The 24,482-nt window shown below is 55.5% G+C and overlaps 2 protein-coding genes across 2 annotated transcripts in view; both read left to right on the top strand.

Moving 5' to 3' along the window:
- Nucleotides 1-606, top strand: part of LOC113450938 (putative cation-transporting ATPase 13A4) — a 32,982-nt gene extending 32,376 nt beyond the window's left edge. The window contains exon 30 of the mRNA XM_087933776.1: nt 258-606. Within this exon, the coding sequence (XP_087789902.1) occupies nt 258-488 (231 nt within the window). The 3' untranslated portion in view covers nt 489-606. The remainder of the gene's footprint in view (nt 1-257) is intronic.
- Nucleotides 607-6,373: 5,767 nt separating this feature from the next.
- Nucleotides 6,374-24,482, top strand: part of LOC113450939 (putative cation-transporting ATPase 13A5) — a 31,059-nt gene continuing 12,950 nt past the window's right edge. Inside the window, 14 exon segments of the mRNA XM_087933800.1 lie at nt 6,374-6,505; nt 14,773-14,946; nt 15,533-15,673; nt 16,205-16,275; nt 16,366-16,446; nt 17,635-17,704; nt 18,304-18,438; nt 19,089-19,161; nt 19,431-19,562; nt 20,452-20,622; nt 21,849-22,006; nt 22,167-22,355; nt 23,158-23,219; nt 23,499-23,646. Coding sequence (XP_087789926.1) covers nt 6,440-6,505; nt 14,773-14,946; nt 15,533-15,673; nt 16,205-16,275; nt 16,366-16,446; nt 17,635-17,704; nt 18,304-18,438; nt 19,089-19,161; nt 19,431-19,562; nt 20,452-20,622; nt 21,849-22,006; nt 22,167-22,355; nt 23,158-23,219; nt 23,499-23,646 — 1,671 coding nt within the window. The 5' untranslated portion in view covers nt 6,374-6,439.

Below are 24,482 nucleotides of genomic sequence, written 5' to 3'. Positions count from 1 at the left end.
AACTGCAGCGATTCACTTAGCAACGGTGGCAAGAAAGGTCGTGAAGTGGGCTGTGACTCAATTAACAACTGCTTTGCTTAGCAGTGGAAATGTTGGGCTCTCCTGAGGGCCCCCCCAGCCCCCCCGTTCCACAGGCCTGGCCACCCTGCGTGTGGCCTCCTGCGCTGCCTCCAGGCCTGGCAGCCCAGAGGGTGGGGGATGGGGACCTTCTGCCCTGCTCAGCCCCCTGCTGACCTCCTCCCCTTTCCCCCCTGCAGGAATGGGTGATAGAGAACCGGGCGCTCTGGCGGTGGCTGAAGGGGGCCACGGGGTACCAGTCCAGCAGCCGCTACAAGCAGCTCCAGCGGGCCCTGCGGCAGGACCCGGCGTGGCCCCCCAGCAACAGGACCGACTTCTCGGGCTCCCTGGCCGTCCCGCTCGAAGGGCCGGGCCCCACCTACACCAACCTGGCCTTCGTGAGCCATGAGCCGCCCTGCCACCAAGGCTGAGGCCGGGTCTCACCTGGCAGCACGGCGGGCCTGAACTCGGGGCACCGGCCCTGGATGCCCTCCCACCCCCCGCCCTGTGGGCCTTGGGGGCAACGGAGACCAGCTGGGAGATGACTAACCTGGGGGAGGCAGGGGGAGGCAGGAGGGGGAGGGAGCCCCAGTGGGAGCCCGGGTGGGAGGCAGGGAACCCACCTGCCCTGTTGGAGGGATGGTGCCAAAGGACAGGGGGTCAGAGGGTCCCTAGGGGTCTTCCCTGCTAAGGCACAGGGGTGCCCCACCTCCTGGGTGGCCCTGCTCTCTAGAGGCTTCCGCTGGGCAGCCCTGGGCCGAAGGAGCTCCGTTTCTACCTGGTGCTAGGAAGGGTTGCAGCTGCTCCAGGTCCCCCCCAGCCCTCCTGCCCCCCCCCCTCCCAGATGCTGAGGCTGCCAAGGGCTCAGGTGTGAAGGCAGGTCCTCCGCCAGCCCCTCCCTCCTTAGATCTCGCCCGCCTTCCTGCACTTTCCCCACCGGGGGTCCTTTGTCTCCGTCTCCTTGTTCCCAGCAAGCGTCTCTCCTGCCAGGAAGGGCCCCCCTTCCCCTCTCGGGGCGCCTCGGGAACCTCCACACCGATCACAGGCTGCACTTACGGGTGGCCCCTTCGGTGGCCAGCAGGGGTCAGACGACCTGTGCTCTGGGGCCCCCGGTGGCTCCCTTGGGCGTTGCAGGGGAGGGGCTGAAATCCGGAGGGCTGCTGCTCTTTTATTTAAACTGATTTTTGTTCAGTGTTGGGGTCCAGTGGGGGCCTGCATTGATGAGGAGGAGGAGGAGGAGGAGGAGGACGACGGCACAGCGGTCTGCTTAAAAGAGCAGCTCAGGGGCTGCCATCCTGGCCTGTGGGCAGACATTCATCTTCCAATAACATTTTCTGTTCCGGGAACATCAAGAGAAAAATGATGTTGAATTAAACGCATCGGAGACCCTTGCAGTCCGTACATGTTTTCCTATGGATGATCCTATGGAAAGTTGTAGCCTTTGCACAGGCTCTTTGGGCCCCGGGAGAAGGTTGGGGTGAAGCCCGCCCTGGGGCTCTTTTGCCCAGGACCACCTCAGCTGCACCAGCTGGCAACCCTGTGTGTGTGTGTGTCTGTGTGTGTGTGTGTGTGTGAGACACTCCAGTCCTCCCCAGCCTGGAGCTGAGCCGCTGGAAAAAGGCTGAGCCCACAAAGAACCCAGAGGACAAGTCTTAGCAATCACCCGCAGCACAACATTTCAAAGGCCATCCCGGAAAAAGGACCTTATTATGTAGAATAGGATACGGCAGGACAGGATGGAAGAGGAGAGAATAATGAACAGAATAGGCTAGAATAAGGAATTGGATGGGACCTCGGAGGTCTTCTAGTCCAGCCCCCTGTTCAATCAAGAGAACCTATACCATTTCAGGCCAATTTGGTGGTCCGGCCTCTGCTTAAAACCCTCCAGTGTCGGAGGACCCACAACTTCTAATTGTTCTCATCATTAGGAAATTCCTCCTCAGTTCCAGGTTGCTTCTCTCCTTGGTGAGCTTCCGTCCGTTGCTTCGTGTCCCGCCCTCGGAGGCTTTGGAGACCCCCCACCCTCTCTATTCACACCTGTCGCAGTTAGCAAAGGACAAAGTGAACCCGGAAGAGCCACCGAGGGTGGGATGGAGGAACAGCCAGGCCCTACGCAACCCTCCTAACCGGATTTTTGGAAAAGGGGGTGGAGAGAGAGAAGTGGTTGGGTTATTCATTCATTCCTTTATCAAACGCATCTCTTGTGCACCACAATCGGGCAGCTTAGGGAGAATTCAAACAGAGAATGAAAGCGTCCGTGGTAGCTTCTAAAAATACCCCCACAAGTCACAAGTAGAAATAAAAACCCTACCAAGAAACGAACAATAAACGGAGAATAAAAGCTAAAGACATGGCATGAAAGGACACTCCCTGGAAGAAAAGTGTTCAAAACTTCAGCTAGGATCTTTGGCTCACACAGTGTGAGTGTGTGTGTGTGTGTGTACGTGGGCGCTCTAACAGGAAAGCAGCGCCTGCCCACATCAGATAACAGATTTAAGAGATAATCAGACTTGGAAGGGACCTTGTAGGTCATCTAGTCCAACCCCCCCCCCGCCCAAGCAGGAGACCCCACACCATTTCTGACAAAAGGCAGTCCAATCTCTTCTTGAAAGCCTCTGCCCCCTCCTGTTCCCCCGAATGTCCCCCGCTCTTTCTTCGTGTCCACCAACTCAGCCAGGCTGGTTCTGCAGGGATTTGGGCCCCAAACCAGCTTTACAGATCAAACTCTGCACCTGAAATCCCACCCAGAAACCCGGGTTGGGTCTGCCCTCCAATGGCCAGGAGCCCAAAGAATTCCTGGCCAGTGGGCAGTTTGTACGTGGAGGACTCAGGGTGGGCATGGGGGTGCGGGGGTGGGCACGGGGGGGGGTCCCAGGTGGCTCTGCTCAAGGGGGAACCATGGGGAGCCAGGCCCTCAGAGGAGGAGGGGGGTCGTTCTCAGAGAGGGTGGCAGGAACCTAGGCGTGAAGCAGGCAGCAGAGACCCCCGCCCAGGGGTGGGATTCAGCCAGTTTGCACCACTTCGGCAGAACCGGTTAAGTTCCTGAGCAGTTTGCCCACGCGGTTGGGCAACAGCAAGGCAGCTTTCTGGGCGGGCAGAGCTGCTTCCGCCACACCCACCTGTCAGGGCGCAACTTCTGCCACCGGCTCGACAATTCCTGGCCGAGGCAGCCGGAGGGAAGGAAAGCCGGGCGGTTTCAGGCTAGGGCTGGTCTCAGCTCTGCAGCTCCGGAGAGGGAGATTTTGGAGGCAGCCACTCGACACCTGCAGGCCTCGCTCTGCCTTTTCCACGCCCTGGGAAGTGCCGCATCCTCTCTCTTACTCCCGCTGCCGGGGAAAGAACCGGCTGAGGCCCCGCTAGCTGGCGGCTGAAGGTGGCGAGTGCCCAGCTCCAGCGTTCAGGGGGTGGAGACGCCAGACGAAAGGAAGGCTCCCCCCCCCTTATCCTCCAAAGCACCAGGAGGCGGGATAAGAAGCCACGGATGGAAAGAGAAGCAGCCTCGAACGGAGGAGAAACTCCCTGACAGGGAGGACAATTAGCCAGTGGAACAGCCTGCCACTAGAAGTTGTGGGTGCCTCCATCCCTGGAGGTTTTAAAGAAGAGACTGGACAGCTGCTTGTCTGGAATTGTACTTGATCTCCTGCTATGGGTAGCGGGTTGGACTAGAAGACCTCCGGGGTCCCTTCCAACTCTGCTACCCTTTTGGGGGGTGGATGCCAAGGGGTTGGCCCATGCAGGGAGACCCTTGGGAAAGAGGAGGAAGAGGGCTTGGTGGGATGAAGGGTCTTCTGGGCCCAACACCTGGAGGGAGAGTGCTGGGCGTGAAGGGTGGCAGGGCCTCTGCCCACACAGACACCACCCCAGCCTGGGTGACTCAGGGATCGATCCTTGCCAGCATTAGGGGAGGAACAAGGCTGGAGTTGGGCGCCAGTTCTGGGTTGAGTAAGACGGGAAACCTGCCCTTAGTGGTGTGATAATGTAAATATTTTTTTTTGGGGGGAACTCAATTAACCCAGGAAACCTGACAGGACAGCCTGACTGGCTGGGGAATTCTGGAAGTTGAAATCCATAAGTCTTAGGCATTAGACATCCTTGAGCTGTAGCATTATTCAAGGAAGGTCAGCCAATCAGCACCGTCCCCTTCTTTCCAGAATAGAAAATAGAATAGAATAGAATAGAATAGAATAGAATAGAATAGAATAGAATAGAATAGAATAGGAATGGACCTTAAAGGTCTTCTAGTCCAGCCCCCTGCTCAAGCAGGAGAACCTATACTATTTCACACAAGTGACTGCCCAGTCTCTTCTTAAAAACCTCCAGCGATGGAGCATCCACAATTTCTAGTGGCAAGCAGTTCCACTGGTTAATTGTGCTCTCTGGCAGGAAATTCCTCCTGAATTCCAGGTTGCTTCTCTCCTGGATGAGTTTCCATCCGTTGCTTCTTGTCCGGCCTTCTGGGGCTTTGGGGAATAAGTTGGCCCCCCTCTTCTTCTTTGGGGCAGCCCCTCAAATACTGGACTGCTGCTGCCATGTCACCCCTAATTCTTCTTTTCTTTAGACCAGCCAAACCTCAAACCTGCAGCCGTCCTTCCTATGTTTTAGTCTCCAGGCCTTTGATCCCCTTAATAGAATAGAATAGCTTTAGAATAGAATAGCTTTAGAATAGAATAGAATAGAATAGAATAGAATAGAATAGAATAGAATAGAATACTTTATTGGCCAAGTGTGATTGGACACACAAGGAATTTGTCTTGGTGTAAATACTCTCAGTGTACATAAAAGAAAAGGTACATTCGTCAAAAGTCAAGAATCATCAGGTACAACACTTAATGATAGTCAGAGGGTACAATAAGCCATCGAATCATACTAGGAAACAGTCAAATAGGATATTGGAATATAGAATAGAATAGAATAGCTTTAGAATAGAATAGCTTTAGAATAGAATAGAATAGAATAGAATAGAATAGAATAGAATAGAATAGAATAGAATACTTTATTGGCCAAGTGTGATTGGACACACAAGGAATTTGTCTTGGTGTAAATACTCTCAGTGTACATAAAAGAAAAGGTACATTCGTCAAAAGTCAAGAATCATCAGGTACAACACTTAATGATAGTCAGAGGGTACAATAAGCCATCGAATCATACTAGGAAACAGTCAAATAGGATATTGGAATATAGAATAGAATAGAATAGCTTTAGAATAGAATAGCTTTAGAATAGAATAGAATAGAATAGAATAGAATAGAATAGAATAGAATAGAATACTTTATTGGCCAAGTGTGATTGGACACACAAGGAATTTGTCTTGGTGTAAATACTCTCAGTATACATAAAGAAAAGGTACATTCATTAAGAATCCATCATAATGTACAACACTTAATGATAGTCATAGGGTACAATTAAATCAAACAATCAAATCATACTAGGAAACAGTCAATATAAATCATACGGATACAATCAACAAAGTTACAGTCCTACAATCACAAGTGGGAGGGGATGGGTGATACGGAGTGGTGAGAAGATTAATAGTAATAGTAGTGCAGACTTAGTCAATATTTGGACAGCGTTGAGGGAATTATTTGTTTGATGGCATTGGGGAAAAAAACTCTTGTGTCTAGTTGTTCTGGTGTGCAGGGCTCTATAGCGTCGTTTTGAGGGAAGGAGTTGAAACAGTTTATGTCCGGGATGTGAGGGATGCGTAGATATTTTCACAGCCCTCTTTTGGACTCAGGGTGCAGGATGCAGGTCCTCAATTGAAGGCAGGTGGGTAGTAATTGCTTCTTCTGCAGTCCTAATTATCCTCTGAAGTCTGTGTCTGTCCTGTTGGGTTGCAGAGCCAAACCAGACAGTTCTAGAGGCGCAGAAGACAGACTCCATCCTGCCTCTGCAGAACTGGATCAGCAGCTCCTTTTGGGCAGTTTGAGCTTTCTGAGTTGGTGCAGAAAGAACCTTCTTGGTTGTGCTTTTTTGATGACGTTCTTGATGTTAGGTGTCCATTTGAGGTCATAGCTGCTGTTCTGCAAAGTTTTCCCAGGACATGTGGAGCCCCGAATGGCGGATTGGCAAAGGCATCCACTTGTTGAAACTTGGTAGACCCATTCCCGCATGTGACTCTGGTCTGCGCCTGCCCTCACGCACACACTCACACACTCACCCCCACACCCCCACAAACACTTAAGGGCTTATATAACATCTGGAGGCCGGCTGATCGGAACAGGTTTTCTCAGCTCAGGTGATTGCAAAAATAGAAAGCGTGCATTCCACAACTCCGGGAGCCACATTTGGTGCGAGGAGGTGATCCTGTCCGGAGATCAAGTTTTGGCACCTGAAGTGGCCGCCGGCTTTCCTCCACCTGAGGCAGGAAGGAAGGCCAGCTTTGATGGGGACGAAGCCTCCCATGGACTCCCAACGTGCCCTGCTCAACGAGGGAGAGGACGATGAGATGGTAAGGGCAGGGAGGGTCCCCCCCAAGGCTGCCCCCCTGGCTTCTGCTAGCCTGACGCTGCCCCCCCCCCCCACAGCCCACTGGATCCCCTTGAGAATAGCAGCTCAAGGTCAGGGGCCTTTGTTAAGGGACGCGTGGGCACCCCTCCCACCCCACAGCAGGAAGGCTGGCAGGTCTCTTTGTCAGGGGGGGGTGGGGGTGGCGATGGGGATGGGGGGGGAGAAGTTGGCATCATCCAGGCCTGGCCTCCTTTCCACCCAAGCAACTCCCATCCTCTGGGCCTCTTCCCTTCATTTCACTGCTTCAGGCTGCTCAGCGTTGGGGCAAATCCTTCAAAAATCGCCCCCCCCTCAAAAAATCCCCATTTGCTGCCGATCAGCTACACCAAGGCTCTTTGGGGTTCTTGAAAACCCCTTCCTGCCCCCTTGCAGCTGCCGGAAGCAACTTTTGGGGGGGAGATTCTGCCCTTGGGGTGGTCCACGCCTGAGTCCATGGGGGGATGGTGGCTTTGCTGCAGCTGGAGGTGACTTCCCACCGCACAAGTCCTGCCCCTTCTAGGTTGGTGACAGGGAGGGCATCATTTGGATGGAAAAGAGGCTCATTCTGGGGCCTCTGCGTACGAAGGCCCCGGCAGGTCGATTGGAGCGGGGGAAGAAAACCTCAGCAGCTCAGGGATGAACGAGAGGGGGGCTTCCCTGGACAGGACTGTTCTCTTGCAGACGTTTTCTGACCCTTCTAGGTAGCATCATCAGGGCTAGAAGGGAGTGAGATTTGCAGAGAGGAAGAGGAAGAGGACTTGGGGGTCCTTGGTGCTCTCTGAGCTGGATGGTTTTCTTGCAGACGTTTCATGACCCAACCAGATAACATCATCAATGCTAGACAGAAGAGGGGTTTACAGGGAGCTTCTCATTTGCTTCGTAACCCTTCAGAGGCCCTGGAAAAAAAGACCCCCAGCCCAGTTCCCCCCACCCCTGACCCGGGGGTCACGCGATCACGAGGTGGGCGCTTGGCAGTTGGTGTCTCTTTGCAACGGCTGCCGCTTCGGGGCTCCCTGCGTCCTGCACCCTTTGCAAACCTTCCTGGGCAGCTTCTGTCAAGCCAAGTCTATCCAGGGGAAGCTGGATTCACTTAACGACCTTGGGGTACACTTCACACCAGCAGGGGGTGGCTTAACAAGCATGGCAAAAAAAAGGTTGCAAAATCCGGTGTGACTCACCTAACGACTGCTGTGCTTAGCAATGGAAATTCCGATCCCAGTTGTGGTCATAGGTTGAGGACGACCTGTTGCTTCAGTCATTTGCCCCGTCAGAATCGGTGGGAGGCTCCTGGCTGGTTCCTGGGTTGTTTGAGTTGGTAATTCCTGGATTAGGTCATTATGTTTATCGCTTGATTGTTTGCCAGATGTTAATTCCTGCTAATCTGGGAGTTGCCAACCCAGACACACAATTTAAGCACTAAGGAACAGTCTCAACAAGGAAGCGCCAACCAACAATTTTTCCCTGCCAGCTTAGCGTCACCCGCAAACCTGATGCGTTCCCCTTCTATTCCCTCCTCTGAGTCATTGATGAAGATGTGGAAGAGTCGATGAGCTCAGTTTGCCAGCCAGTTGCGAGTCCGCCTGGTGGTGATGCTGTTTCTATCCCACATTTTTCTATTTTTCTTTTCGGGCCGTCTTGCTAAGCTTAGAACAGCGTTTGCGTCGGGTGGTTTGGATTGGCCAGGCTCTACGGCTACAGGAATTGGGTCGTGTGAATCAAGTTGTTGGTTCTCTGTTGCGCTTTGTATTTAAAAACGGATAAAATCTCCTTTGCTGAATAAGCCCATCTGGCATCAGGACAGTGTGTCTGTCAGGATTTGCACCCTACCTTTACTCCTCGAGTAAGCCTTTGGCAGTTCCCGCAATTCCGTGCCCTCTGGGAAGGACTGGCTCGCTTCTCTCTGCAGCCCAGGTGATCTCTGCCCCTCCTCCTTCAACCGGGGGCTGCTCACCAGCTCTCCCCTCCCCCCAGCCCCCACCCTGAGGATTTTGATCTGTGTTGCACAAAAACTCGTCTCTTGTTGTTGCGGAAGAACTCCACTTTTGCATGATGTCCCAGGGCAGAAAGGAAGCGGTCTGACTCTTGTCACACGCCTTAGAACGGAGCTCCTGAGCATAGGGAGAGTGCAAAGCGTAGCAGCAGGGCCTCGGTGAGCAGGAGGCCTTCAGGGGAAACCTTCCTGTCCGTTGTGGTGAGGGCGGCTGGGGAGGCTGCCAGGCCAAGAGCCCAGTGGAAAGTTTTCCCATTTCGCTTTGCCTGGAGGGTCCCCTGCAATTTCCCTTTTGGCCCCGAGCTCCGTGGCCCTTAATGACAGGCCGGCCGCTGCCCTTCCTCTGGAGGTCCTGCCCCGGCTGGAATGCGACTGGACGGGTCCCGAGCGCCTAGCCTCCCAAGCCCATCGCAAGGCTGCGCTGGCCCCCTTGGGTGGAGGCCTTGAACCCGCCCGGTCCCCCCGGGAGGGAAGGGAGAAGAAACGGGGGTCGGCAAGGGGGATGGACAGGAAGCCAGTTTACAGTCTTTCTTGCCATGGTCATTAAGTGAATCTGGCTTCCCCATTGCTTGTTGGAAGGCCGCAAAAGGGGATCATGTGACCCCGGGACACGGCCACCGTCCTAACTAGGAGCCAGTTGTCGAGGGTCTGAATTTTGATCACAGGATCACAGGGGGGCTGCTGCAGTCGTAAGTGTGAAAACCGGTCATAAGTCCCTTTCTTCAGAGCTGTTGCTAAATGAACGGTTGTAAGTCGAGGACTGTCTGTATTCTGCCCACCGGGATCACAGCCCAGAGGCAGCCACGATCCAGGAAATCCTGGTTGCTCCAACACTGGAGGCTCTTAAGAAGAGGCTGGACAGCCACGTGTCTGAAATGGTATAGACGGGGGTTGGACTAGAAGACCTCCAAGGTCCCTTTTCCAGATTCTATTCTATTCTCTATTCTATTCTCTGTTCTATTCCATTCTATTCCTTATTTTCAATTCCATTTTCTATTCTATTCTCTATTCTATTTTATTTATTCTCTATTCAGTTCCATTCTATCCCGTATTTTCTTTTCCCTCCCCAGTTTGAGGGAAGCCACGCCCACCAAACCATTTGAATCCCACCACTGGTTCAGGGGCTTTGCCAGCTTGGAGGTCTTGGCTGCTTTTGCTCCTCCAAGCCTCACTCAGAACGCAGCCCCCTGCCTGGGAGGGGAGGATGTGGGCCGCCCCAGAAATACAGGTGGGAGAAGCCGATCTTGGCTTCCTTCAGAACCGGGGTCACCAACTGTGGCCCCTTGAAGACAGGCGGACTTCAGCCCCCAGAATCCCCCAGTCAGCACATGTTTTAGGAGCTGCTTTCCTGTGGCCCTTTGTGCATCCTGGGTCTGCAGCACAGGCACAGTGCCAATATTTGAGAAGGGGCTGCCCCAGAGAGGAGGAGGAAGGGGGTCCAGCTATTCTCCAAAGCACCTGAAGGCCAGACCAGGAATAATGGATGGAAACTGGACAAGGAGAGATTCAACCTGGAAATAAGGAGAAACTTTCTGACAGTGAGAACAATTAATTAATGGAACAGAAGTTGCCTTCAGAAGTTGTGGGAGCTTCATCCCTGGAGGCTTTCAAGAAGAGACTGGACTCCCATCTGTCAGAAATGGTGTGGGGTCTCCTGTTTGGGGGGGGGGGGGATTGGACTAGATGATCTCCCAGGTCCCTTCCAACTCTGATCGTCTGTAAGTCACCAAGGGCTAGAATCTCTAGGCTGGCGTCTATTGGCTCTTCTTAGTTTAGCCAGGGCTGACGTGGTTTCTTTGCCTTCTTCAGTTGATTGAAGCTGTTCTTAAATATGCTTTTCCCCAGAAATGTTTGACAGCCTACAATCCTGTTTGTAAAAGATTCCGCTCCCTTAAAAGAAACCTTTCCTTCCTCCTCCTCTGCCTCGCTGCCATCCCTCCCACCGCGACTCTCAAATATTCCCCTTCCCTGCGGTTTCTGTCCGCTTTCTGGAAAGAGCCCCTGGCCCTCCTGTCTTGTGAGCCACTTGCTGCTAAAACTCTCGCTTGTCCGCCTGTCGTCTTCAGCCAAGCAAAATGGCGCCGGACAGGGCGGCCACTTCTGAACCAAAGTCCTTCCAGTGGGCTAATTTTCAGAAGGTGCCCAAAATTCGGGGCTTCTTATTTCCTTGGGACTGAAATTTGGGGAAGGTTGTGGCTCTTCAGTGCCGCTGTGTCCCTGCCCTACCCCAGTCAGCTCTGGCCATGGGCTGCCACTTCCACGCTCGCTGACAGCTTCCCACCAGCAAAATCCGCGTGGAAACTGGCAGGAGTCGCAAAGCCCCGAAGCCCCCAGGTGAGGGAGCGGCTGCTGCTGGGTTGAAGGGACGGAGAGCAAGGAGGCCCACGAGCCCCAATGAGCGCTGGGAAGGGCGTGCAAGAGGCAGGGCGAGAGTACGAGGTGGGGTGAGGGGGTCCCTGAAGAAGGAGGTGAGGGTCACAGGAGGCTCATGAGGGGGCTGCCCAGGGAGTGTGAGGATGGGGGCCAGGGAGGGAAAAAGGACGGAGGAGGGCAACTAGGGCGACGAAGGGCCTGGAGACTAAAGGATACCAAGAAGAAGAAGAAGAAGGAGGGTTGCAGGAACCGCGTGTGCCTAGTTTGATGAAAAGAAGGGCCGGGGGTGACGTGATAGCACCTTCCAGTGTTTGAGGGGCTGCCCCAGAGAGGAGGAGGGGGTCCCCCTGTTCCCCAAAGTATCAGAAGGCAGGAAAAGAAGCAACGGGTGGAAACTGATCAAGGAGAGAAGCAGCCGGGAATTTAGGAGGGATCTCCTGACAGGGAGGAGCCTTCATCAGTGGAACGGATTAGCACGAGCTATGCCAGACGCAACAGCTGCCCAAGAGAAATCCACATCCGCTTCTCTAGGAGATGTCTGAGAGATTTAATTTTGAAAATGTCTAGGGAGGAAACGATATCGTATAAAGGCAGAGAAATTACGATTTTAAAACAAATTCCAAAGAAAGTGAGGACGATAAGACAAGATTATAAATTTCTAGCTAATGATTTAAATAAAAAAGGAATCCAATTTAAATGGCTAATCCCGGAAGGGATGTTAATTACGTGGAAAGAGAGGAAAATCAAAACAGAATCGATAGAACAGGCCCAAGACTTTTATCAATGGCTCACGGATACGGATGGTCAATCCACTAAAGAAGAACCTAAAAGGAGACCACAGGAGGACTGATATCGTCACAGAACCCAACAGGAGCGACTTTCTCCAATTTCAGGAAGTGATAAACCACAACCTGGGAGAGAAGAGCAAATCCCACAACAACAACAAGAAGAGAATCGAATCATCACTAGGCAAAAATCTAAGCAGACGTAGATAAATGGTGGAGAGGAAGAAGTTGCTCTCCATCAATATAAACGGATTAAATTCAATATCAAAAAGAAAAAGGATATTTTCATCAGTGGAACGGCTTTGCCTTCAGAAGTTGTGGGCGCTTCATCAACCCCGGAGGCCTTGAAGAAGAGGCCGAGCAGCCTCTGCTCTGGGACGGGACAGGGCCTCCTGCTTGAGCATGGGGCTGGACTAGAAGACCTCCGAGGCCCCTTCCAGCTCTAGTCTGATTGAGTGCGTGAGTGAGGCTGCTCAGGAGTGTGCAAATGAAAGTGCACAGACGTTACTAGAGCAACTTGTCTGTCCCCCCCTCCCCGCCAGTTTCCCCATGGACTTTCCATCTGCCAACTTCCCCCAAGGAAACTCCACGGGGAAACTTCCCTTTCCTGCTTCCGCTGCCCGTGGCCATCCCGTCGATCCGTTTCGGTAAGGAAATGAGGACCCAACGGGTCAGGGGTCATCAAGCTTCCCTCTGCTTCTCAACTGGCTTGATTGAGATCCGGTTGTGGCCTGGTGGGGAAAGTCTTGTGGCCGGAGGCTCTCGGGTCCTGCCTTTCCTGCCACCATAAAAGTTGGGCTCAAAGCCCATCCCGCCTCTTAGCTTCATGGAGGACCATGTGCTCTTAAGTGGGAGCCCTGATCTCGTCCACAGTCCCCTGGTTTAGGGAGCCTCCTCCTCCCCCTCTTCCTGGCTCCCCTGAGATGCTGAAGTGGGGAGTTTGGGTTCCTTGGAGCCTCTGGGGCTGGCAGAGGAACCCTCTCCACCCATCCGGGGCTCCAGGGCATCCTGCGTTTCTCCCTCCCGATTACCCATCGGTGGCCCTGTGCCCTTCCTTGACCTGGTGCCAATTTGTCCTCATGTCTGTGGAGATTGTCCATCCTCCAAGATCAGGGTTGTCCCAAAGGTACTTTCCCCTCCCAAAGAAAACTGGACTTTCCTGGGGGTTTTCCTTCTGGAGGCGGCCCCTACCCCACAAACCCACCTCAAATATGCAGCGAAAGCCACCTGAGAGCCACGGTGGCGCAGTGGTTACATTGCAGTATTGCAGGTGAATTCTGTTGACTGCCTGCAGTTCGAATCTCACCCCGACCCAAGGTTGACTCAGCCTTTCCTCTTTCTGAGGTCGATAAAACGAGGACCCAGATGGTTGGGGGCAAAAGGCTGACTCTGTAAACTGCCCAGAGAGGACTGGCCAGCCGTGTGGAGCAGCATTTAAGGGCTATTGCTATTCTGAAGAAGCTGAACTGAAGAAGCTTCTTGGATGAGAAGCGAAATATCTTCAAGGAAAAACAAAGTCTAGCTGCCTTTTGAAAAAGCACATTTGGGAGTTGCTGTGCTGATAACTTTCCGGGATGCAGAAATCCAAAACTAACCAACCAGGCAGGATTTGCACAAAGCGCTAAACCTCTAATTCTGGTCTGCGACCGTAATGAAAGACCGATCGATTGATTAAGCCCCATAAAAGCCTAACCTGAAGTTTGCGGTTTCACTCACCTGGCCGAGCCGGTTGGGTGGCCGTATCCATTGCTAGCTTGGTCTCCTCTTCCTCTCCCAGGTTCCCGGAGTGAATTAAGCTGCTGAGTGCTATCTGAGTTCAGACTCACGGTCGGTTGGCTAATAACAGTCACCCAAAGGAATCTCAGCTTGTCCTTGGCAATCGTTGTTAGCCAATACCGTGGCCAGCGCACCCCAGATGCCAATCGGAGCAGTTTCACCTGGGATTCGGCTCAGGCAGGAAAGAGGCGGCTCCAGGGTCATGTACTGGACACCCGCAAAGGCCAGAAGAGCTTCATATTGTCCACCTTGAACCGCTGGTGATGCAGAGATTTCAGGGGGCCCTGGGAACAAGCCAGGGGCCACTAGCCCGGATTGTGCCAGTGGAGGGGGGAGCTGTGGTAATCCCAGCCTTGACCTTGGGTAGACATAATGGCAGAACAATAGAGATGGAAAGTAGGACACCGGGTAATTTTCTCACCCCAAGGGAAAGAATTTGGTTTCTGAGGACAACCCGTCCAACAATCTTGCACCTGAAGATGACAAAATTAGGAAACAGGTGCATCCAATAGAATAACAAAATAGCAGAGTTGGAGTCACATTCTCGGACCGTGGCCCCCTCTGGCTTCCTCATGCAATGCTGGATTAATCTTAACCCTGGTTAAGATTAGGTTTGGTGCTGACGTGTATTGTACGAATCCAGTCCAATGGCCGGTTTTAAGTGAATTCTGTGATTTCTACATGAAAATTCTCCCCATTTTTGCAGAGTGTCCGTAAAGTTTCCTGTTTCAGAATCAAATCCCAAATCCACGCAGTATGCAAGACTCAGTGGCCTCGCAGACATATTTTATGTTGTTGGGAAATCGATTTGTTGATTATACAGGTAGTTGTGTCAAGCACAAACAACCAGGTCCACACATGGAGGCCCAATTAAATTTGATTATTGCTAAAAGCTTTGCACAGGAATCTATTCCTATTTCTATTCTATTTTCTATTCTATTCTATTCTATTCTATTCTATTCTATTCTATTCTATTCTATTCTATTCTATTCTATTCTATTCTATTCTATTCTATTTTCTATTCTATTCTATATTCTATTCTATTCTATTCTAAATTTATGGTCACTGCTGGTGAGAGACAGATAGGAGTCCCTGGAATTCAAGGGAGGTTGGACTTCACTTGCTTGTGGCTACGTAGGGATTCTAGGCCGATTCCCCCTTTCCCTCCACCCCCAGGTCCCGCCGTCTCTCCTGCTGCTTGGTGGCTGCTTTGAGAATCGCCACAGGACGGGTTTCCGGGAGGGTTGAGCCTTGGCGCGGACTGAGGGGGAAGGGCTCCCTTCACGGCAAAGTCTTTCTTCCCAGGAGGTCTTTGGCTACAAGACCGGGGGCTTCCGGAGGGCCCTGTGCCTGGCTGCCTACGTCCTGTCCTGCGGAGGCCTCCTGCTTCTCTTCCACTGGAAGCCCGAGTGGGACGTCTGGGCCAACTGCCGGCCCTGCAGCTTGGAAGAGGCCGACGTGGTGCTGCTCAGGAGCACGGTAGGTGCCTCTCCTTCTTCTGAAGCGACCCGATTCCCTTCGTGGTCGTCTGTGGAAGTCCCAGCCGAGGGAGCGGCTGCCGCTGCTGCTTCGGTGCCGCCCTTCCTTAGGCTTCGTATCCCCCGGAGTGCTCCACCGTCTTCAGAGGGAAGGCACAACGGCTTCCGCCATTCACGACTGCTTTGTTTGTTTGGCAAAACGTTCATTCGTTGGGTCGCGAGATCGTTCTGCATTGGACTTGTAGAAATCCAAGGATTTGAGTCCCCCACAGCGTTCACGGTTGATTGGTGGCTTCTTCCTTATTCTGATCTAATGCTGGATACTGGAGCCCTTCCTCCACCCTCCTCCTCCTCCTCCTCCTCCTTTCACTTCCCTAGGAAAATTCACTGGCATAATTTTAATGTTGTAAGTTGTCCAGGATCCCCTGTGATGAGAGGGTGGCAAATAAACGTAATAAGTAAGCCAGCGGCTCTGGGTCTCCGTCTCCTGCTGGAGGGATTAAACCAGCCCTGCTCTAACGGCAAAGTCCTTGGCCGGATCTCCAGGTCCACCCAGTGCCTCCCTCCCCCCCTCCCTCCTTTCCCAGGACGAGAGGAAGAGGTTCACCCGGAAGCAGGTGGTCTCCCTCGACTTCCAGGCTCTCCTGGGCACCGAAAAGTCGGGGCTGAGCTTCAGCAGAGAAACGCACTCGATCGTCCGGAGGGCCACCAAAAGGCAGGACATGAAAGTGAGCCCTGGGCCCAGCTGGGAGCAGGGGGAGGGGTGGGGCTGCTGGGGGGGACACTACCAGGAGCCTCCTGCTCTCCCTCCTGCTGAGCACGTCCCAGGTGGCACAACCTGAGCCTGGAGAGAGGCCCAAGGGAGCCACCTGGGCCTGTGGAAACACTTACAGCCTCCCTCCCCAACTTGGCCTGCATTGCCTTCCCGGTTTAAGGCCTCCAGGTGCCCCCCCAGCCGAGGGCCCAGCCAGGGTCACGGCGGTGGCCTCATCCAGGAAGAACCTGGGCTACCCCGCATTGCCTGGTGTGTGTGTGTGTGTGTGGGTCTTCCAGAAGTCACCTCTGGGCCCCCTGGCATTTCCTGGCGCCCTGCAGGGCAGAGGAAAGGGCAGCAGGAGCTCAGCCTGGGGAGGGTGAGGGGGGGGTCTGGTCTCCCTGAAGGACACGGACGAGCCCCCCCCCCAGGCCTGGCAGAGGGAGATGAGGGGAGGCCGGACGGGACCCCCCACTAATGTTTCTGTGATGTGTTGCTCTTGTAGGGGAGGTATATCCAGGTCCAAAAACTGCGCTACCTCTGGGATTTTGCTGAGAAACACTTTGCTCGCGTTGGGTGAGTTTCCCGCTTCTCAGGAGGAGGAGCAGCCGGAGGGCCCCCCCCCATGCCCAGCGCCCTCACGGCTCCCTCTGGCTCCTTTTCCAGGTCGCTGGAGGACGGCAACACCTGCTACCAGATACACCACCGATTTGGAGAAGGGCTGGAGAGGAGGGACAAGGCCCTCAGGTAGGGCCCCTCCCCACAATCAGCCCCCCCTCCTCCTTTGCTTCTGCTTCAGTCAGGGGTGGGTGGGAGGTTGGAGCGGCTGCAGGACCCCAGCGGAGAATGCCATCCGCCAGAAGGGGGCCCCAGGCAGCCTCGCGGCCCGAAACGAGGTTCCCCTGGAGGTTGTCCCTGGTTGGAGGCTGTCAGTGGGGCACTTCAGGCGGGGTTTTCTTGCGTCTGGCCAAGCATCCCGTTCTCAGGCAGACAGATAGCCTGGGCGGAGGCCCATTTGCTTTTCTTTCTTTCTTTCTTTCTTTCTTTCTTTCTTTCTTTCTTTCTTTCTTTCTTTCTTTCTTTCTTTCTTTCTTTCTTTCTCTCTCTTTCTTTCTTTCTTTCTTTCTTTTCTTTCTTTCTGTCTTTCTTTCTTTCTTTCTTTTCTCTTTCTTTCTTTCTCTTTCTTTCTTTCTTTCTTTCTCTCTCTTTCTTTCTTTCTTTCTTTCTTATTTCTCTTTCTTTCTTTCTGTCTTTCTTTCTTATTTCTCTTTCTTTCTTTCTTTCTTTCTTTCTTTCTTTCTTTCTTTCTTTCTTTCTTTCTTTCTTTCTTTCTTTCTTTCTTTCTTTCTTTCTTTCTTTCTTTCTTTCTTTCTTTCTTCCTTCCTTCCTTCCTTCCTTCCTTCCTCCTCCCCCTCTCTCTTTATTTCTTCCTTCATTTCTTTCTTTCCTTCCTTCCTTCCTTCCTCCCCTCTCCCTTTTATTTCTTCCTTCATTTCTTTCCTTCCTTCCTTCCTTCCTTCCTTCCTTCCTTCCTTCCTTCCTTCCTTCCTTCCTTCCTTCCTTCCTCCCCCTCTCTCTCTTTTATTTCTTCCTTCATTTCTTTCCTTTCTTCTTTCCTTCTTCTTTTCCGTCCTTCCTTCATCTTTTCCTCCCTCCCTCCCTTGTTCAGTGAAAGCAACCATGAACAGATGCGGGTGGGGGATCGTTTTTCCAAGCGGCCGAGTGCCGCAAAGGAGCTTGTCGGTCCAGAGAGGAGGCAGGAGGAAACACCCTCCCCCCGATCTGGGTTTGGTCCTTGGGGAAGGGGGGGGGTGTTCCTGCCTCCGAGGGGTGAGCCCTTCTTCTCCGCATCTGGGCTGGCTGGGGTGTGTGTGTATGTGTGTGTGTGTCTCTGCTGCTGCAGGGCCTGAGGCGGCTCCCCCTCCCGCCTTGCAGGAGCGCCATCTGTGGCCCCAATGCCATCGAGATCGAAATCCGCCCCGTCTGGAAGCTGCTCTTCAAAGAGGTGACCAGCCTTGGGGGGACCCTGCTAAGGAGCCTGGGGGGTCTTGGGCACAAAGCCTGACCCCTTTTTTCTGGGAGGTCTCAGGCAGAGACGAAGAGGGGGAGGGGCAGAGGGGGGCAACCGAAGGGGCTTCTCCTTCTCTCTGGGAGGCAGGGAGCACCAGGTCTTCTTCCCCCAAACCCCGGCTCTCCCCCCGGAGCTGGAGAGGGAGGGCGGGGCCTGCTGCTTGGGGTGCCAAAGGGCAGCTCTGGGTCCCCAGGAACAGAGCCATCTCAGCCGGGGGCCCTGGGCAGCAGCCGCCGGGGGCTTCCTAGAAGCTCCCTCCTGGCAGGGAGGCCGGAGGTGGAGATGGCTAGGGGCATTGGGGGGTTGGCGCAGGGCTGGCTGGCTGCTGCTCCGGGTGCAAGTCAGACCTGGTGTGCAGAGCCACCGGTGCCCTGGGGAGGCCATGGGTGACTTGAGGAGGCCCCCCAACCTCCTGGCTGCTGCTGCTGCGGCTGCTCTCCCAGCGGGCGGTTGCTGCAAGGCGGAGGCTCCGTGGGTGCTTTGAGGGTGCCCCACCGCTGCCCTGGCACCCCACCCGTGTCCTCTGCCGGCAGATCCTGAACCCCTTCTACGTCTTCCAAGCCTTCACCCTGACCCTCTGGTACACCCAAGGCTACGTCGAGTATTCCTCGGCCATCGTCCTCCTCTCCGTCATCTCCATCGGCCTCACCGTCTACGACCTCCGGCAGGTGAGTTCCCCTCTGCCCCCCCACCCCGTTCATTTTGCTTGTCCAATCAACGGCTTCCCTTCCTCCGGAGCCTCCAGGCAAGACGGGCAACGACCCTGTGAGGGAGGCCGGGGAGAGGGAGGGGCCGGTCAGTCCCTCCCCTGGGGCTTTCCTCAGAGGCGGAGTGACCTGCTCAGGGGCTGCAACGCTGCCTTCTCCCCTTGGGGGTCTCCCCCTTTCTGCTTTCCCCACAAGGGCCTAGCAGCCTCTTCTTCCACCTGGGGCTGTTTTTTTGGGGGGGGGGCATTTTGCATTCTTGCCTTAGCTCACTTGCCCCAACTTGCTCTGGGGAGGGGGCTGTTCCTGGTGTGGATAGCTGAGAGACCCACCCCCTGTGCCCCCCAGGGCCTCTGGGACAGGCCCAGGAGCCCCTGAGAGCCAGTGTCCTCCCCCTGCCCCGAGTTTGGCTGGGGATGAGAGGGGGAGTCTGCCCCCTTCCGTGGCTGCCTTGCTGGGGGGCTGGAGGGGCAGAGAGACGGATGAAATTTGGCCAACCCCTCCAGGGCCTGGAACCAGCCTTCTCTTGCCCCAGGGGGTGGGGGTGGGGGGGTCAGGGAAGAAAGAGGCAGCCAGCCCTTTGACCTTCTCCCCTCCTTGCCCCTCCCCCCCAGCAATCCATCAAGCTGCACAACCTGGTGAAGGAGCACAACCAGGTGCAGGTGACCGTCTGGACAAAAGGAGAAGGTGGGTGTGATGACCCCCCCCCGCCCTATCCCTGCCCAGCCCTTTGTGATGACTGCTGGTCCTGGGGGGGGGGCTCCCCCGGTGACTCCCTGCCCCCCCTCAAGAGCCTTCCATGCAGGCAGAGCGCCTCCTTCCAGGTGGCCAAGAAAGACCCCCCAGCCGTTTCCTTCCCCAACCGGAGCCCCCGCCTCTCCTGCTGGAAGACCCCGAGGGGAGCGAGGCTTTCGGTCCAGGGCTGCATCCCCCCCTCTCTTTCTCCCCCTGGCCAGGCAGTTCCACCGTGGAGTCCCGTCACTTGGTCCCCGGGGACCTCCTCCTCCTGGAAGGCCAGCGGTTCTCCCTGCCCTGCGACGCCATCCTGCTGGAGGGGAGCTGCGTGGTCAACGAGGGGCTGCTCACAGGTACAAGCCGGCCGTGCGTCTGGGGGGGCTCTGCTCCCCGCACAGCCTGTGGGTCTGGTGGGCGGAGGAGGGAGCCTGGCAGGACCCCCAGAGGTCCTCTCTCCAAAGGCAGCTGGGCTTTCTTAGTTTCTTTCTTGAAAACATTTCGCTTCTCACCCAGGAAGCAGCTTCTTTGGTTCTAGGACTAGCTCAGAACTGAAGAAGCTTCTTGGATGAGAAGTGAAACGTCTTCAAAGAATTACCCAAGGAAGCCCAGTTGCCTGAAGCACCTTTGGGGCGACCGTGGCCTGGAGGACGGGGAGTCTCCACAGATGTTGACTCTCGTGGGACGGACACCGGGCGAGTCAGACGCATAGGCCCACGCTGTGCGGGCTGGAGGTCTCGGGATGGGAAGGGCTTGCACCCAGGGCCCACTGGGCAGCCGCAGCTAATCCACCGTGAGAACGTCCCCCCCATGTCCCGCTGCCACTCCCCTTTGCAAGCTCCTTCGGCCCGGGGACATCCTTCCTTGGAGCTTCTAAGCTTCCTGTTGGGATGGAGGGATGGATGGATGGATGGATGGATTCTTTATTGGCCGAGTGTGATTAGACCCACAAGGACTGTGTCTTGGTGCATTTGCTCGGAGACCCACCTGCGAAGAGGGGCAACCAGAGCCAGGACGGCCTGCCCTCTCCCCCCAACCTGCGGCTCTGGTGGGCAGAGCAGGCAGTCCTGTTTCACGTCTCTTTCCACACTGGCACGGAGGGAGGGGCTTCTCTCCGGCCCCCTTCGCCTGGATCAGACTTCAGCTTGGTAGCTTCCTTGGGGCAGCTGCTGGTACCTTTCCACGCCCCCTGGGGTCCCTATTGGGGAGGGGCCCTGAAGGGTGTGGCTTTCCCGTGGCCTTTAGGTGAGAGCGTTCCCGTCTCCAAGACCCCCCTGCCTCACTCGGACAACACCCTGCCCTGGAAGGCGTACGGGAGGGGCGATCATCGGAGACACGTCCTCTTCTGTGGCACGGAGGTGATCCAGACCAGGCGGGCAGGGCCAGGGCCGGTCCGGGCGGTTGTGCTGCAAACAGGTGAGTGCAGAACCAGCTGCTTGGCCGCGTTCCTTGGACAGGGCACAGGTGGTGGTGGTGGTGGGCCCTGGTAGCCGCCTGTGGGCATATGTGGGGACGGGGAGAAGCAGCCGTCCCCCCACCAGATGGAGGGAAACTCCACGCTCAACCCTGAGCGTGTCAGTAGGGCCCTCCTGGGCAGTTATGGCAACTTTATGACCTGGGGGCTTCTGGAAATTCTGGGAGTTGAAGTCCACAGCTTGTCAAGTTGCCATAGTGAAGCCGAGTGAGAGATTCCTGGACTTCAGAACCAGCACAAGGAGAGTTATGGCCTTTTACACCCTCAGCATTCCCGATTGCAGATCCGGCCTTGGAGTTCTCAGGTAGACAGGAAGCAAAATCGTGACTCTGACGCTTAGTTTCTCGATGAAGTCCGATCCCTACAAATCCAGAACTCTTAACACTTTTCAGTTAAGGAGCAAGTTGGATATGGGGCACCTGATATTTTTTTAACCATCCAGTCTGTACCTGACCCCTCCAACCTGTTGGCCAATCATTTCCAGACTTTGGCCGCCCACCCTGCCTCCAACGCCCCCCACCCCCCCAGCCCCCTTTCCAGAAGTGGTTCTCCAATTTCTTCTTGAAAGCCTCCAGTGCTGGAACTTCTGGTGGCAAGCGGTTCCACTGGTGAATTGTTCCCACTGCCAGGGAGTTTCTCCTTAATTCCAGGTGGGTAGACCACACCTGGGATATTTGCATCCAGTTTGGGCTGCCACGATGTAAAAAAGAGGTTGAGACTCTGGAAAGAGGGCAGAGAAGAGCAACCAGGAGGATTTTAGGGGCCTGGAGGCTCCAAAGCGTAAGAAGAATTCCAGGGGCCGGAATTGGGCAGGTCCAGTCTGATGAAAAGAAGGACTGGAGGAGAACAGCAGTCTTCCAACGTCAGGCCCAAAACACCCGAAGGCAGGAGAAGAAGCAACGGATGGAAACTCATCAAAGAGAGAAGCAACTTAGAATTAGGGTGGAATTTCCCGACAGCGAGGACCATGAGCCCGTGGAACAGCCTGCCACCAGAAGCTGGGGGTGCTCCGTCACTGGAGGCTTTCAAGAAGAGATTGTGCCACCGTTTGTCTGGGGTGGTTCAGGGTCTCCTGCCTGAGGAGCCGGTTGGACTAGAAGACCTCCAAGGTCCCTTCCAACTCTGCCGCTCTGTCCCTCCCCTGGGGGGGCTGCCTCTTTCCCTGCAGGCTTCAACACCGCCAAGGGGGACCTGGTGAGGTCCATCCTGTACCCGAAGCCCCTGAACTTCCGGCTCTACCAGCAGGCCTTCCACTTCATCCTGGGGCTGGCTGGGGTTGGCGTCCTGGGGATGATCTACGCCGTCTGTGTGTACGTGATGCAGAAGGTGGGTCCCAGGAGCAGAACCCCCACCCCCGCCCCTTGGCACTGCCCATCATCCCCTCCCCCCGAGGAGGGCCGCCTTCCTGGGGAGGGGAGAGCTGTGGCCCCTGGAGGGGCCCCCTGGCTGGCTCTGCCCGCCCCACCCACCTGGTGTCCTTCCCCAGCAACCGGCCTCGGACACAGTGGCCATGGCGCTACTGCTGCTGACGGTGCCCGTGCCCCCCGTCATCCCGGCGGCCCTGACCACCAGCATCGTCTACGCCCAGCGGAGGCTGGCCAGGAAGAGGATCTTCTGCATCAGCCCCCAGAGGATCAACCTCTGCGGCCAGATCAACCTGGTCTGCTTCGACAAGGTGGGCCGGGGGGCCGGGGTGGTGCAGGGCACGGGAAGCTCCCCTGTGGGAAGCTGGCTGGCTCTTGGCCCGACCGACGTCCTCCGGACGGCTGACCTCGGCAAATAACCGAGAGGGGTCCCCAGAAGTGGTGGGTGGTCCATCACTGTAGATTTCTGAGAAGAGACGGGACAACCTTTTGTCTGGAGGGGTATGTAGGGTCTCCTGCCTGGGACCAGGGGGCTGGACTAGAAGACCTCCGAGGCCCCTTCCAGCTCTGTTGTTCCGTCATCCAGATGAATTAACCAGTGGAACAGCTTCTCTCCGGGGGGGGGTGCTCCCTCCGTGGAGGTCTACAAGAAGAGACTGGACGGCCATTGGCCTGAAACAGTCTAGGGTCTCCTGCTTGAGCGGGGGGTTGGACCAGATGACCTCCGAGGCCCCTTCCAGCTCCGCCTTTCCCTTCCACCCTGCAGGATTCTCTTTTCTTCAGAGCTGCTCCCCCTGTGAGAAAAGCCCCCCCACCTCCCCGGTCCTGTGTTTCCACTCACAAGTGGAAATATTCCTCAACGTTCAACCGGGGACAGGCGTATGTTTAATGTTGGCTTTATTCACGGGCACATTTTTCTTTACAATTTCTTCTTCTCCTTGTTGTGTTTCTAACTTTGTCCTTTGTCCTTTCTGTTTTTCTGTTCTTGTCCTTTCTAATATTTTACCTTCCAAAGAAATAAAATAAAATATTAGAGCCAAACCCAATAGAGGGGCAGCTGGGCCTGCAGCCGACCCTTACTGGGGTCTAATCCTGGCCCTCTCTTGAACCCAGACAGGCACCCTGACCGAGGACGGGCTGGACCTCTGGGGCGCCCTTCCCTGCCAAAGCCAGAGGTAAGGAGTGCGGGGGGGGGGCATCTGACCCCGGAGGGAAGGAGGCTGATGAGGGGGAGGCTGCTGGGGGTCCCTGGGAGCTGGGAACTGGCAACGTCGGCCGCCGCTGCCCCCTGTGCCGCTCCCTTCCTTGCTCCTGCCAGGCGATGCAGGCTGGCCTCCCCCTGCCGGCTGCCCGAGAGGAGAGGGTGGGTGGTGGCCGGGCTCACCTCTGCCCAGGGAGTCCGCCAGGAAACTGCCCTCCAAAGGAGCCCCCACTCACCCCCACCTGCCCCTCAGCTTCCAGAGCGTGCACAGCTTCTCGGGGGCCCCCTTGCCCTGGGGCCCCTTCTGCAGAGCCATGGCGACGTGCCATTCGCTTTTGCTGCTGGACGGGAAGGTCCAGGGGGACCCACTGGACCTGAAGATGTTCCAGGGCACAAACTGGGTGAGCCTCCCTCCCCTCCGGCGGCTTCGGACAGGCCGGCCGTTCTCCTGCCCCTTGTGTGTATGTGTGGGGGAGTTTTGGGGAGGGGTAGAAGCTGCCCCCCCTCCTCCTCCTCCAGCATCCTCCCTTCTGCCCCAGCGGCTGCTGGGAGCCCCTCCAGTGGCATTCCTGCTGGTGCCACCCATCGGCATGTTTCGGGGTGGCACAGAGAGGTTGGCAAGGCAGCCAATCTCCCCTTTGCAGGCTCCCTGCAGAGTGGGAAAAGCGGATATGGGACGGGAAGAGGCTTCCCAGGAAGGGAGGGAGGGAGTCCCCAAACCTTTCCCCCCCCCAGGGGGGTTTCTTGGCTGGCCCAATTCCTCTGGGGCATCCCGTGGACCCATCCCTTGACAGCCAAGGGCAGGCCCTGCACTCCAGCTCAGCTCTGAGGATGGGAAAGGCAGCCGGGGAGACCCGCGGCCCTGAGGATGCTCCCCAGTTGGATAATACCCCTCTGCAGGGAAACCACCACACTCCGAGAGCCAATCCCGCCGCCCTTCCAGCACTGATGATGTTGCCTAGTTGGGTCATGAAATGTCTGGGAGGCTCAACTAAGGGAAGCCCAGCCAATCTCATGCTACATAGGTTGTGCACTGACAATAAAGGTTTGCATTGGAAGAAAACCTCCTCCTCCCCCTCCTCCTCCTCCTCCTCCTCCTCCTAACTTCTAGCACTGATGATGTTACCTAGTCAGGTCATGAAATGTCTGGAAGGCAGGCTGTCAACCTCGCAGGCACCCAGGAACCCCCAGTTCAATATTCTCTTCTCTTGGCACAAACCCTTTTATTCTCGCCGGG

This window comes from Pseudonaja textilis, chromosome 4 (assembly GCF_049901715.1).
Source record: "Pseudonaja textilis isolate UNSWEBS1 chromosome 4, rPseTex1.2, whole genome shotgun sequence".
NCBI classification, from domain to species: domain Eukaryota; kingdom Metazoa; phylum Chordata; class Lepidosauria; order Squamata; family Elapidae; genus Pseudonaja; species Pseudonaja textilis.
This window is presented reverse-complemented; position numbering and strand designations above follow the sequence as displayed.